This window comes from Salvelinus namaycush, chromosome 1 (genome assembly GCF_016432855.1).
Source record: "Salvelinus namaycush isolate Seneca chromosome 1, SaNama_1.0, whole genome shotgun sequence".
NCBI classification, from domain to species: domain Eukaryota; kingdom Metazoa; phylum Chordata; class Actinopteri; order Salmoniformes; family Salmonidae; genus Salvelinus; species Salvelinus namaycush.
Genome location: NC_052307.1, coordinates 43,142,336 through 43,155,189, shown reverse-complemented (window position 1 = coordinate 43,155,189; position 12,854 = coordinate 43,142,336). Strand labels below are relative to the sequence as shown.

General features: G+C 43.9%; 1 protein-coding gene across 2 annotated transcripts; it reads left to right on the top strand.

Annotated features, from left to right (window-relative positions):
* The first annotated feature begins 6,995 nt into the window (after positions 1 to 6,995).
* Positions 6,996 to 12,532, top strand: ubox5 (U-box domain containing 5). 2 transcript variants are annotated; one of them, XM_038988918.1, is made up of 8 exons: positions 7,018 to 7,130; positions 7,721 to 7,779; positions 8,180 to 8,247; positions 9,139 to 9,240; positions 9,368 to 10,089; positions 10,232 to 11,010; positions 11,170 to 11,361; positions 12,005 to 12,532. In XM_038988918.1, exons 3-8 carry the CDS (start codon positions 8,194 to 8,196, stop codon positions 12,274 to 12,276), a joined length of 2,121 nt encoding a protein of 706 aa, XP_038844846.1. In that variant the 5' UTR covers positions 7,018 to 7,130; positions 7,721 to 7,779; positions 8,180 to 8,193; the 3' UTR covers positions 12,277 to 12,532. The 2 variants fall into 2 exon arrangements, with proteins under 2 accessions (XP_038844838.1, XP_038844846.1); XM_038988910.1 differs by lacking the exon at positions 7,721 to 7,779 and having other exon boundaries at positions 6,996 to 7,130.
* Positions 12,533 to 12,854: the final 322 nt, after the last annotated feature.

The window sequence follows — 12,854 nt, the reverse complement described above, 5'->3', positions numbered from 1 at the left end:
TTAGGCCTGATTTGCTGGTTTTTATTTTGTTTTAGTTCTATACAAATACATCTTTAGTTGTTATAATATTTTTGGTTTTAGTGTTAGGGACAGAAAGCATGTGTCGGAGCATAGGAGGGGCCATTTGTGTTATATACTGTAGTTATGTGTGATTTTTGGGATGCCTCTTCTTGCCACTGGGGGCCGGGGGACAGGTGGGGGGTCAGGTCATAGGTTACTTTAGGTTAGGTTTAAATTATAAAGTCAATCTCGATGTGACTTGGATTTAAAAGAAAGGTTTACACCAATCCAATGCTTTAAAAACAATATATATACATAAGAGTGGAGGCTGCTTAGGGGAGGACGACTCATAATAAAACCATGTGTTTGATGTATTTGATACCATTCCAACTATTCTGCTCCAGCCATTACCACGAGCCGGTCCTCCCCAATGAAGGTGCCACCAACCTCCTGTGATACATGAATACATATATACAGTACATACAGTTGAAGTCGGAAATTTACATACACTTAGGTTGGAGTCATTAACTCGTTTTTCAACCACTCCACAAATTTCTTGTTAACAAACTATAGTTTTGGCAAGTACAACAATTGTTTACAGACAGATTATTTCACTTATAATTCACTGTATCACAATTCCAGTGGGTCAGAAGTTACCATACACTAAGTTGACTGTGCCTTTAAACAGCTTGGAAAATTCCAGAAAATGATGTCATGGCTTTAGAAGCTTCTGATAGGCTAATTGACATAATTTGAGTCCTGTGGATGTATTTCAAGGCCTACCTTCAAACTCAGTGCCTCTTTGCTTGACATCATGGGAAAATCAAAAGAAATCAACCAAGACCTCCACAAATCTGGTTCATCCTTGGGAGCAATTTCCAAACGCCTGAAGGTACCGCATTCATCTGTACAAACAATAGTACGCAAGTATAAACACCATGGGACCACGCAGCCGTCATACCGCTCAGGAAGGAGAGGCATTCTGTCTCCTAGAGATGAACATACTTTGGTGCAAAAAATGCAAATCAATCCCAGAACAACAGCAAAGGACCTTGTGAAGATGCTTGAGGAAACAGGTATCTATATCCACAGTAAAACGAGTCCTATATCGACATAACCTGAAAGGCCGCTCAGCAAGGAAGAAGCCACTGCTCCAAAACCGCCATAGAAAAGCCAGACTATGGTTTGCAACTGCACATGGGGACAAAGATCGTACTTTTTGGAGAATTGTCCTCTGGTCTGATGAAACAAAAATAGAACTGTTTGGCCATAATGACCATCGTTATGTTTGGAGGAAAAAGTGGGAGGCTTGCAAGCTGACAAACACCATCCCAACCGTGAAGCACTGGGGTGGCAGCATCATGTTGTGGGGGTGCTTTGCTGCAGGAGAGACTGGTGCACTTCACAAAATAGATGGCCTCATGAGGGAGGAAAATTATGTGGATATATTGAAGCAACATCTCAAGACATCAGTCAGGAAGTTTAAAGATTGGTCGCAAATGAGTCTTCCAAATGGACAATGACCCCAATCATACTTCCAAAGTTGTGGCAAAATGGCTTAAGGACAACAAAGTCAAGGTATTGGAGAGGCCATCACAAAGCCCCGACCTAAATCCTATAGAACACTTGTGGGCAGAACTGAAAAAGTGTGTGCGAGCAAGGAGCCCTACAAACCTGACTCAGTTACACCAGCTCTGTCAGGAGGAATGGGCCAAAATTCACCCAACTTATTGTGGGAAGCTTGTGGAAGGCTACCCGAAACGTTTGACCCAAGTTAAACAATTTAAAGGCAATGCTACCAAATACTAATTGAGTGTATGTAAACTTCTGATCCACTGGGAATGTGATGAAAGAAATAAAAGCTGAAATAAATCATTCTCTCTACTATTATTCTGACATTTCACATTCTTAAAATATAGTGGTGATCCTAACTGACCTACGACAGGGAACTTTAACTAGGATTAAATTTCAGGAATTGTGAAAAACTGAGTTTAAATGTATTTGGCTAAGGTGTATGTAAACTTCCGTCAACTGTACATGCATACCAATGGAGGCTGGTGGTGGGAGCTATAGGAGGACGGGCTCATTGTAATGGCTGGAATGGAATAATTGGAACGGTATCAAACATACAGAAACCACATTTGACTCCATTCCATTTATTCCAGTCCAGCCATTACAATAAGCCTGTTCTCCTATAGCTACCCCCACCAGCCTCCACTGATACATACATACAGTACATACATACTGTACATACAGTGGCAAGAAAAAGTATGTGAACCCTTTGTAATTAAATGGATTTCTGCATAAATTTGACCAAAAATTTGATCTTCATCTAAGTCACAACAATAGACAAACAATGTGCTTAAACTAATAACACACAAATTATTGTGTTTTTCTTGTCTACTTTGAATACATAATTTAAACATTCACAGCGTAGGTTGGAAAAAGTATGTGAACCCCTAGGCTAATGACTTCTGCAAAAGCTAATTGGAGTCAGGAGTCAACTAACCTGGAGTTGAATCAATGAGACGAGATTGGAGATTTTGGTTAGAGCTGCCCTACCCCATGAAAAACTCACAAAATTTGAGTTTGCTATTCACAAGAAGCGTTACCTGATGTGAACCATGCCTCAAACAAAAGAGATCTCAGAAGACCTACGATTAAGAATTGTTGCCTTGCATGAAGCTGGAAAGGGTTACAAAAGTATCTCTAAAAGTCAGTCTACGGCAAGACAAATTGTCTATAAATGGAGAAATTTCAGCACTGTTGCTACTCTCCCTAGGAGTGGCCGTCCTGCAAAGATGACTGCAAGAGCACAGCGCAGAATGCTCAATGAGGTTAAGAAGAATCCTAGAGTGTCAGCTAAAGACTTACAGAAATCTCTGGAAGATGCTAACATCTCTGTTGACGAGTATACAACACGTAAAACACTAATCAAGAATGGTGTTCTTGGGAGGACACCATGGAAGAAGCCTCTGCTGTCCAAAAAAACCCATTGCTGCACATCTGAAGTTTGCAAAAGAGCACATGGATGTTCCACAGCGCTACTGGCAAAATATTCTGTGGACAGATTAAACTAAAGTTGAGTTGTAAGGAAGTAACACACAACACTATGTGTGGAGAGAAAAAAAAGGCACAGCACACCAACATCAAAACCTCATCCCAACTGTAAAGTATGGTGGAGGGAGCATCATGGTTTGGGGCTGCCTCAGGGCCTGGACAGCTTGCTATCATCGACGGAAAAATGAATTCCCAAGTTTATCAAGACATTTTTCAGGAGAATTTAAGGCTACCTGTCTGCCAATTGAAGCTCAACCGAAGTTAGGTGATGCAACTGGACAACGACCCAAAGACAGAAGTAATTCAACAACAGAATGGCTTGAACAGAAGAAAATACATCTTCTGGAGTGGCCCAGTCAGTTCTGACCTCAACCCGATTGAGATGCTGTAGCTTGACCTCCAGAGAGCAGTTCACACCGGACATCCCAAGAGTATTGTGGAACTGAAACAGTTTTGTAAAGAGGAATAGTCCAAAATTCCTCCTGAACATTGTGCAGGTCTGATCCGCAACTACAGAAAACATTTGGTTAAGGTTGTTGCTGCCAAAGGAGGGTCAACCTGTAATTAAATCCAAGGGTTCACATACTTTTTCCAACCTGCGCTGTGAATGTTTACAACGTGTGTTCAATAAAGACATGAAAATTTTTAATTGTTTGCATGTTATTAGTTTAAGCAGACTGTGTTTGTCTATTGTTGTGACTTAGATGAAGATCAGATAACATTTTATGACCAATTTATGCAGAAATCCAGGTAATTGTATAGGGTTCACATACTTTTTCTTCCCGCTGTACATACATATACCATACAGGCTTACACTACAGACTTGTGTTCTGACCTGACAGTAAGAAAAATCGAGTTAGCTACCTAGCTTTTTCCCCTGCTGTTAGCTAGTGATAGCTAGTGAAAAAAAACTAAAACTGAATATAATTAATGATGATTTTATTTTTGAAGTCAAAGATAATAGTTTCAGTATAGTTTCGTTAATAATTTTATTTCAGTTTACTAAAAATATAAGAATTGAAGCTTACCAGTCAAGGCCATGTCAATATCAGCAGTTTTCTGTCAGGAAAACCAGCATTCACCTTTATAATATATGCCATTTAGAAGAGGCTTTTTTACATTTTAGTCACTTAGCAGACGCTCTTATCCAGAACGACTTACCTTTGGAATCAAGCACAACCCTGGCCTTGCAAGTGCCATGCTCTACCAACTGCGCCACATGGGACCCAAAGCAACTTACAGTCATGCCTGCATTTATTTTAAGTAGGGGAGAGTGGGGTAAATTGAGCCATTTTTTACATTCAGCATAACTCGGTCAATCATTCAATCAAATGTATTTATAAACCCCAAACAGCAAGCAATGCAGGCGTAGAAGCACGGTGGCTAGGAAAAACTCCCTAGAAAGGCCAGAACCTAGGAAGAAACCTAGAGAGGAACCAGGCTATGAGGGGTGGCCAGTCCTCTTCTGGCTGTGCCGAGTGGAGATTATAACAGAACATAGCCAAGATGTTCAAATGTTCATAGATGACCAGCAGGGTCAAATAATAATAATCACAGTGGTTGTCGAGGGTGCAACAGGTCAGCACCTCAGGAGTAAATGTCAGTTGGCTTTTCATAGCCGATCATTCAGAGTATCTCTACCGCTCCTGCTGTCTCTAGAGAGTTGAAAACAGCAGGTCTGGGACAGGTAGCACGTCCGGTGAACAGGTCAGGGTACCATAGCCGCAGGCAGAACAGTTGAAACTGGCGCAGCAGCACGGCCAGGTGGACTGGGGACAGCAAGGAGTCATCAGGCCAGGTAGTCCTGAGGCATGGTCCTAGGGCTCAGGTCCTCCGAGAGAGAGAGAGAAAGAAAGAAAAAAAGAGAGAAAGCGAGAAAAAAAGAGAGAAAAAGAGAGAGAGAATACTTAAATTCACACTGGACACCGGATAAGACAGGAGAAATACTCCAGATATAACAGACTGACCCTAGCCCCCCGACACATAAACTACTGCAGCATAAATACTGGAGGCTGAGACAGGATGGGTCGGGAGACACAGTCAAGGGCAGTAGCTGTGCGTGGGTAAAATCACCAGGGAAGCTAAGCTCCCCCCCCCCCTAAAAAGCCATATTACAACCTATGTGGTGTGATAATTGCGTTGTTTGCTCTATAACCTGTTAGTTCATATGCCTTGCCACCATGATATATAGGCCTAAGGCCAAGACAATGAGAAGACACAGTGGCAGAATAAATTCAACCACACCTTTGTTTCATCACAAAACCTGAAAGCAACATCTGTCCGGTGAAGTCCACAAACCATATTGCATGTAACAAACAGTTACATGACCTACAGCATGGTCAAGCAAGTTAATGTTTCAGACATTTTCGGAGTACTAAACAACTGTTGATTTAGAACCACGGAGAGTTACCGCAAGTCGCAAAGAAAACAGGAGCTGCCTCCACTATTCCAGCACCATTTCAATATCATCCAATCCCCTTTGCTTAGTCTAATACAGTGACAACTAAAAGATACCAAAAACGATTTGGTCCAATCAACCAAACCTAAATATGATGTGGCTGTCCATGGTTCTGATTTCTCTCTCTGTGTGTGTGTGTGTGTGTGTGTGCGTGTGTGTGTGTGTGTGTGTGTGTGTGTGTGTGTGTGTGTGTGTGTGTGTGTGTGTGTGTGTGTGTGTGTGTGTGTGTGTGTGTGTGTGCAAGTATAATTTTTTTGGGACTCACCCTACTTGTAGAGAAATGCCAATGCCATCCTCCACTCTTTCATGTTGACGAAACGGTCTATGACTGTCATATAATGCATGCTTTAAGTTTTTGTTGTCCTAGGCTACCTGGTTAAAATGCTTGCTCACTAGCCTAACTTCCTTTCATGGGTGACGATAAGCCAGCTGGTTAACATTAGCCTACTACATCTAGTCCAAATCCCTATCTCCATCCATGGCTAATTTAGGAAAGGGCCCATTTTAGCTAGCTAGCCACCAGAGGACAACGACACAACGAGATGCAACAATTCAAGTTTTTTTTTGTCGTTTTGCTTTTGATGTGATTGGTGTGAAGCCAAATCCAAACTGGCTTCCCAGTTGAGCTCACTCAGTTTAGCTCAAAGCTGATTGGCTATTATTTTATATTGTTTTTTATCAAGGGAGGCCAAATGCTCTCTGGCGTTCAATGCTACGGCGGCAACAATTTCATACCCTTTTTGACCATACAGCCATACAAAAGTGGTTTCTTAGCATAACTTACCCCGGGTATGGGTTAACTTGAGCCATGGGACAGAGTAAATTAAGCTGCCTACACATTTTTTTACTTAATGAAATATTGCCATTACCTTTTAAAACCATTTCCCAAACACAATTCAACGCAATCACAATGATTTTTTGCCTTTAATATTTTTAAGCAACTTTTAACACAGGCTTAACAAATAACAAACCCTTTGAACTTTTTTGGAAACACTTACTGTACCCCAGTCATAATTAATTTGACTTGGTGAAAATCTGTTTGTTTTTTTACCTAATTTGCTTACCACTTTTTCCATGTGGATTCTTACTTCACAGACTCCATGAAATGATTACCTTTTCCTAAATATTTATTAAAATCATTAATTTTGTGATTGATTTCCTAGAAACAATGGTGGCTCAACTTACCCCACTCTCCCCTAGGTGCCATAATCTAATAAATCTGTCAAGGTACTGCTGCTATTCTGATGTAAACCTCTCTTGCCACATCGAAACAATTAACCATTTCGAATTAAGAAAAATACTTTAATTCATAGCAGAGAAGCTGTAAGAACAGCTTTAACATTGTAGGCCTATCTGCTTTTGGCATCATAGTGCTATATTCAGAGCCAATTCATTAGAACTGTCACAAGGTAGTAGCAATCGTGAAAACAGTTGACGCCGTGAAATTTGTTCCTCTTCTCTTTCCTTACATTAGCTAGCTAGCTGGTAGTCAGTGTTTTGGTTAAATGCATGCAAAAGTGGTCCCTCCAGAGAAAAGCTCAAGTGATTGTATCTTCATATATTTCAGACAGTTCGTGTGAGCTCTTCTACAAGAACATTAGCAGGAAGCACGGTAAACTCAGATAGCTTGCTAGCCAACTTTTTGCAAGAAGTTAACGTTAGACCGGTTTCTGTAAACAAAACCTAGCTAGCTAGCGAACGTTCGCTAGCAATTAAGCAACTAACGTTAGCCAGAGAGACCCCATCGTCGGGTCTCTGGCTAGGAAACAACCAAAGAAGTACTACCTAGCTAGTTGGTTATCTTTAGAGATGAAAGGGCCAACATAAATTACAGAATACTGTCATTAGTCGACCGTTTGTGTGTAGAATAGGCTATAATGTGTTCAAATGCTATTATGTAGCTAGCATATGCCTCTAGCGTTATCTAGCTAGCTAACTTGTTGTGTTGTGGAGGAATAGCTAGGCTAACTGAACATGACTGTATAACTCCAGATAGGCTACTGAATGGCATAGTCGTATTTTTTTTCTTTACTGCCATGTCCTTTTTCTTTGTGTTCAATTATAATGTAGTGTGTCATCCTCCTTACGATTTATTGGATGTAGTGCTATGAGTTATATATTGCTTCCCAATATATTGTTTCTTTGAATCAAGTAGGCAATCGTTGTAAATTAACGTGAAACTAAATAAGTGACCCTTTCTAGGACAAGGTCATCTGACCGCTCACAGTGGAGAGAGGTCAAGGGTTATTGCAATTCTGAAGGTAAACAATTTCGTTCAGTCTATAGCTATTACTGCCTGTATAGAACTTCATTGTGTGTTTATGATTCACAACACACTGGCCTTACTCTTCCCCTTGTCACTGTAAGAAATATTTGCTATATGTAGATGTATGTCTTTTTTTACACTGAACAAGAATTGACCTTTAAGGGACAATAAAGATCTAGGCAATTGAATGGAATTATTCAGCATCTCTGTCATACATTCACAGACGTGCTGCCCTATGTGATCAGTAGGGTTGACACTTGTTTTGCTACGCCTGGTTTAGACTGTTGTCTGAAGGATTTTCATAATTCCACCGAGTAAGTTGGTAACCGTAATGAGGAGAGCAATGAAAAGTGTAGATGTTAACACTGATTTTAGTTTATTATTATTTTTTTCAGCAAGTGTGAAGACCATGGTGGTGAATCTCTGCCTGCCACATTTCAAGACCACCATCCAGTGTGACAAGGTACAAAACATTTTACATTGCGTTAGGATTGTATGGACCGGAGCTGACATTATCCCCCCTTCCATGGGTGGTTTTCTAGCGTTGGTTCAATGTGTCGGCTAACAATCTGAACAAAGGTTGTATCCTTTAAAAAAAAAAAATCTAAATATAATTTAACCTTTAACTAGGCATGTCAGTTAAGAACAAATTCTTATTTACAATGACGGCCTACCCCGGCCAAACCCTAACGATGCTGGGCCAATTGTGCGCCGCCCTATGGTTATGCTATGGTTATGCTCAGCCAGTCAATGCAAATGGGGGGGATGCTTCTAATTAAAACATCTAAAATGAGCATTCTTATTGGAAAAGTTCAGATACTCGCTTTCCTCCTCCTGAGTGTGAACCTGGCATCCAGCTGACAAAGCCACTTTTTCTTTTTGTCTCGTCTCACCCTCTTGTCCTTCTTTAATACATCTGTGGTCATGTTCTGTCTTCTGGGTTTTATGGAGAGGAGGAGGAAAAAGAGCTAGGGTGAGAGATGTGCGCTAGAATGAGAGGAAGAGATTGGAAGGAGAGGGGCAAGTGTGGGAGGTTGAATCACAGTTGACCTTGCTCTGTTCCTCGCTTTGTATTATAGGCTGAATGAAACTCTCTTGGCTAGTCCTTATTATTGTTCTGGGAGTGACTCTTCATCCTTTTCACTCTCCTCTTTTACCTCTCCCTCTCTCCTTTCATTCTCCACCTCTCCTTTTTGCCCTTCCTGTCTCCTCTTTCCCTTATCTCACTTTACCCCTCATAACTTCTCTCTTTGACCCTACCTCTCTCTCTCTCCTCCTCCTTTCCATCCCTCTCCCCTTCCTCACTCTTCACCCCTCTCTCTCCTCTCTTCTTTTCCCGCTCTCCCTCATCTAGCTGTGTGCAGATGGGTATGACGTCACCAACCTCCTATCGGCTGACCCAGCAGTCCGGAGGCGGGGTTTTAAGCTGGAGTACTTCCTTCGGCCACCCGTTCAGGTGAGCTGACGCTCTAGAATATTTAGAGATTAATCTTATGACATCACTGTCCCATTCTTCATCTCGTTCTAGAGAAGTGATCATTTTGGGTGTGTGTCTGTCTAATCTTCCCTTTATCTGACCCTAGGTGACACTGCAGTTTGGTTTCCAGGTGGAAGTGTGTCGGGTGGATGTGGAGCTGTGGCCCTGGGGGATGGACCGTGGACAGGCCTGCAAGAGGCTGGAGATCAGCACCAGCTCTGATCCCCCACTCCCTCACAACCACAGCCTAGAGCAGGGCCAAAGTCAGGTCCAACAAGGCCAAGAGAAGGGCCAGCAATGGGACCAAGCCAAGGCCCAATTCAAAGGCCACCAATGGAGCCTCCAGGCCCAACAATGGAGCCAACAAGGCCAGGAGAAGAGCCAGCAATGGGCCCAACGTGGCCAAACTCAGAGTCACACAGACACCAGCCAGGGGGATTTCCGCCTAGTGGGACGCTGTGAACTAAGAGAAGAGACCCATGTCAGTTTCTCCCATCCCTGTTTCCGCCCGCGCCCTCCCTTCCCCTCCCTGCCACCGCCCCCCCGAGAGGGGTGTAGACAAGAGGAGCTGTGGAGCAGGGGGCCGCTCTCACTAGGCTCTGTGAAGCAACTCCGTGTGTCAGTGCCGTATGGTGCGGGTGCCTCCGCGATGGGGCTCAAGGCACTGGCAGTGTGGGGGCTGCCTTCTCGCTGCTGTCCTCCAGAGGAGGCGGAGAGGGTGAGAATAGCACATGAGAATGCTACCCTGAGACCAGCGCCACAGCTTAGCCACTTGGCATCAGCACAGCCTTCACCTGTCGTTCAACCACAGCCGACAACAGCAACTAGGTAAAGTGTGTATTAAATGCTGACTGTTTTCAACACAATATATGATGCAAGGTGAATTGTAATTCTGGTCCTCAAGCCAAAGGCAAGATCTCTGGGACGATAATAATGTTCTGTATTTTTCTCGGTCCAACCCCCCTCCCAGCCTCCTGCAGGTCCCTGAGGATTTCCTGGACCCCCTGACCCAGGAAGTGATGCTGCTCCCTATGCTGCTGCCCAGCGGAGTGTCTGTGGACAGCTCCACTCTGGAAGAGTACCAGAGGAGGGAGGCTACCTGGGGTCGTGTCCCCAACGACCCCTTCACCGGTGTCCCCTTCATCCCTGAGGCACAGGCCCTCCCCAACCCCCACCTGAAGAGCCGCATCGACCGCTTCCTGCTTCAGACAGGGTTAGAGGTCAGGGAGGGGATGGTGGGGAGGCAGGTCCAGGGGGAGAGTCCGCACACCTCCAGGCTCATACCCCCACAGAGGACTGGGGACAGTGGGGACTCTGCTGTCACTACTGCTGCTGCTGCTATAGAGTCAGCCAACCACCAGGGTGCACTTAGCAGGAACAGTGGGACTCTCACACAGACTACCCAAAAACGTGCAGAAAGTGTAAATACTGAGAGGAGCCACTCTACACAGCACAGGGGAACCGGAGCTTTTAACAACAGGGTGAAGAATGGGAATGGGAAGGACCGGTGTGCTGGTAAAGTTGGTTGTAAAGAAGGGGTAGTGGATAGAGTGAGTCCCCAGGATGGAGGGCCAGATTTGGGGAGTAGGAGGAAGAGAGAGCTGGAGGTTTGGGCCACTCTGATCCGCTCTAAGGGAAAGGGTGAGCCCCCCGCGGCCAAAGCAGCCTCTGCTAGTGCTGGTCACGCCAAGGAGCTACTTCCTGACTCGAAAAGACTAAGAACAGACACAAACTCCACTATTTCCACAGGTAAGTGGTAAACTGGTGTAGACAATTCAAAAAGCGTGAGAGCAAAACATCAAGGCATTCATTCTCTTGCTAGTTCAAAGGCCTTTATTGAAGGTTGGATCTATCAAATATTTGAATGTGTCACTCATGAGTGTTGCTGTGTTATTCCTTTTGTTCCAGCCACCATTCCCAGCGGTAGCTCCCATGAGCATTGTTCGTCTGCCAGTCTAGACCATGAGCAGCGTTTGTCTGCCAGTCTAGACCAGGCCCTTCTCTCAGCCCTGCAGGGCCGACCCTCCTTTACCTCCTACACCTCCCAAACCCCCCAGGTCCAACACAAACACACAGACACACCCGCTGACACCCCAACAGGTAGGAGCAGTGGCTAGTGGCTGGTATGAATATGGCTAAGATGTATCTTTTCCTCTGAGTAATCACTGATCTGACAAGGAAAAACAATTCAGTGGAATCCTGTTTTTTCTCTTCTCCAATCCCGTTCAGAAAAGTGATTACTTCAATTAAAATAGAATGGCTGTAATGCTTTTATAAGGTTTTCCATCAACTTCGGGGTTGAGAGTACGAATGAATGACGGGGAAAAGTATTGAGTTGACTAGTCATTAGTTGAACGAGTTAGATGGTTAAGTAGTGGGATGTTGCCTAGTTACCAGGGAGAAAGACACTTAAAACATAGAGAGGCAGTGCAACGGCAGGCTTTTCAGGCCTACTACACTACCAAGGTCTTTCAGTTTGTTATTTTCACCTACAGTATGTGTGCAGAGATGGGTCAAGATGGGTCTTTCTTTATACTGGATCCTCTGCGACTTGCCATAAAAGCGTTATTTCCATTGCTGTAATTCCTGTAGTTTGTTGTTAGCCTTTTTTCAATAATGTTTCAGTTGTTGGAGAGTGAATACAGTGGTCTGTGAGAGAGAAAATAAAAACTGAACAGATACTCATTCAAGGTTATATGTACTGCTCAATACATGTTCTCTTTCTCTCCTTCACCCTCTATAGCTTTTCCTATTTCTCTCCTTCCCCCCCTTCTCTCTCCCCTTCCCTTTCTCTCTCTCCCAGGTGAGAACAGGTGTGGTTCGTGTTCCTGCTCTCTGTCCGTCTACTCGACCTCTCCGTCAGCATACCGCCTGCCCTGTGGTCACTTCCTGTGCCGCCCCTGCCTACACAGGAAGTCCCGCCCACTTGTCACCACAGCAATGCCCAATCACATCCTATGTCCCACCTGCAATATCCCTGCCTCTTCCAGTAACATAACGCGCGTGCATCACTGAATGAAAAAATGTGTGGCATTAACCACTGAACAACCCTACTCACTGAAAACATGTGTGTTGTTAACCACCACCGGACTCCCACTCACTGTACATGCCTGTGCTCTTCACTGCAACTGTGAGGGGTGGACATTGGACGAAACAGATTGCAATGGGACTCTTTATTATCCCTTGGGCCTTGATAAACAAATCCACCTGTCTTGTGCTGCCCCTCTACCCCACTCCCCAACAGAAGTCATTAAAACGTTTACAGACTAAACTGCTTAAATGTATGTTTTTTTGTTTGGTTTATTAATTGTGGCGATGTGGGTCGTACTTGCACCCAAGTGTCATAACTTAAGGAGAGTGTGTCTCTGTTTCTGCTTTATCTAACTTGTCTTGCTAAACAAGGCAATAGTGTAGCGTCACAGCAAGGGCCGCAGCCTTTTGTCAGCTGCCGTTGTATAGATTGATCAGAGAGGAATAGAAAAGTGTGTTGAGTCACAAAGAAAGGTTGGGGGAGATGGAGAATGAGAGAGAACAGAGTGGTCCAAGGTTGCTGTATCTGAGTGGCCAGTACAGAAAAACCTCTTTGCTGATCC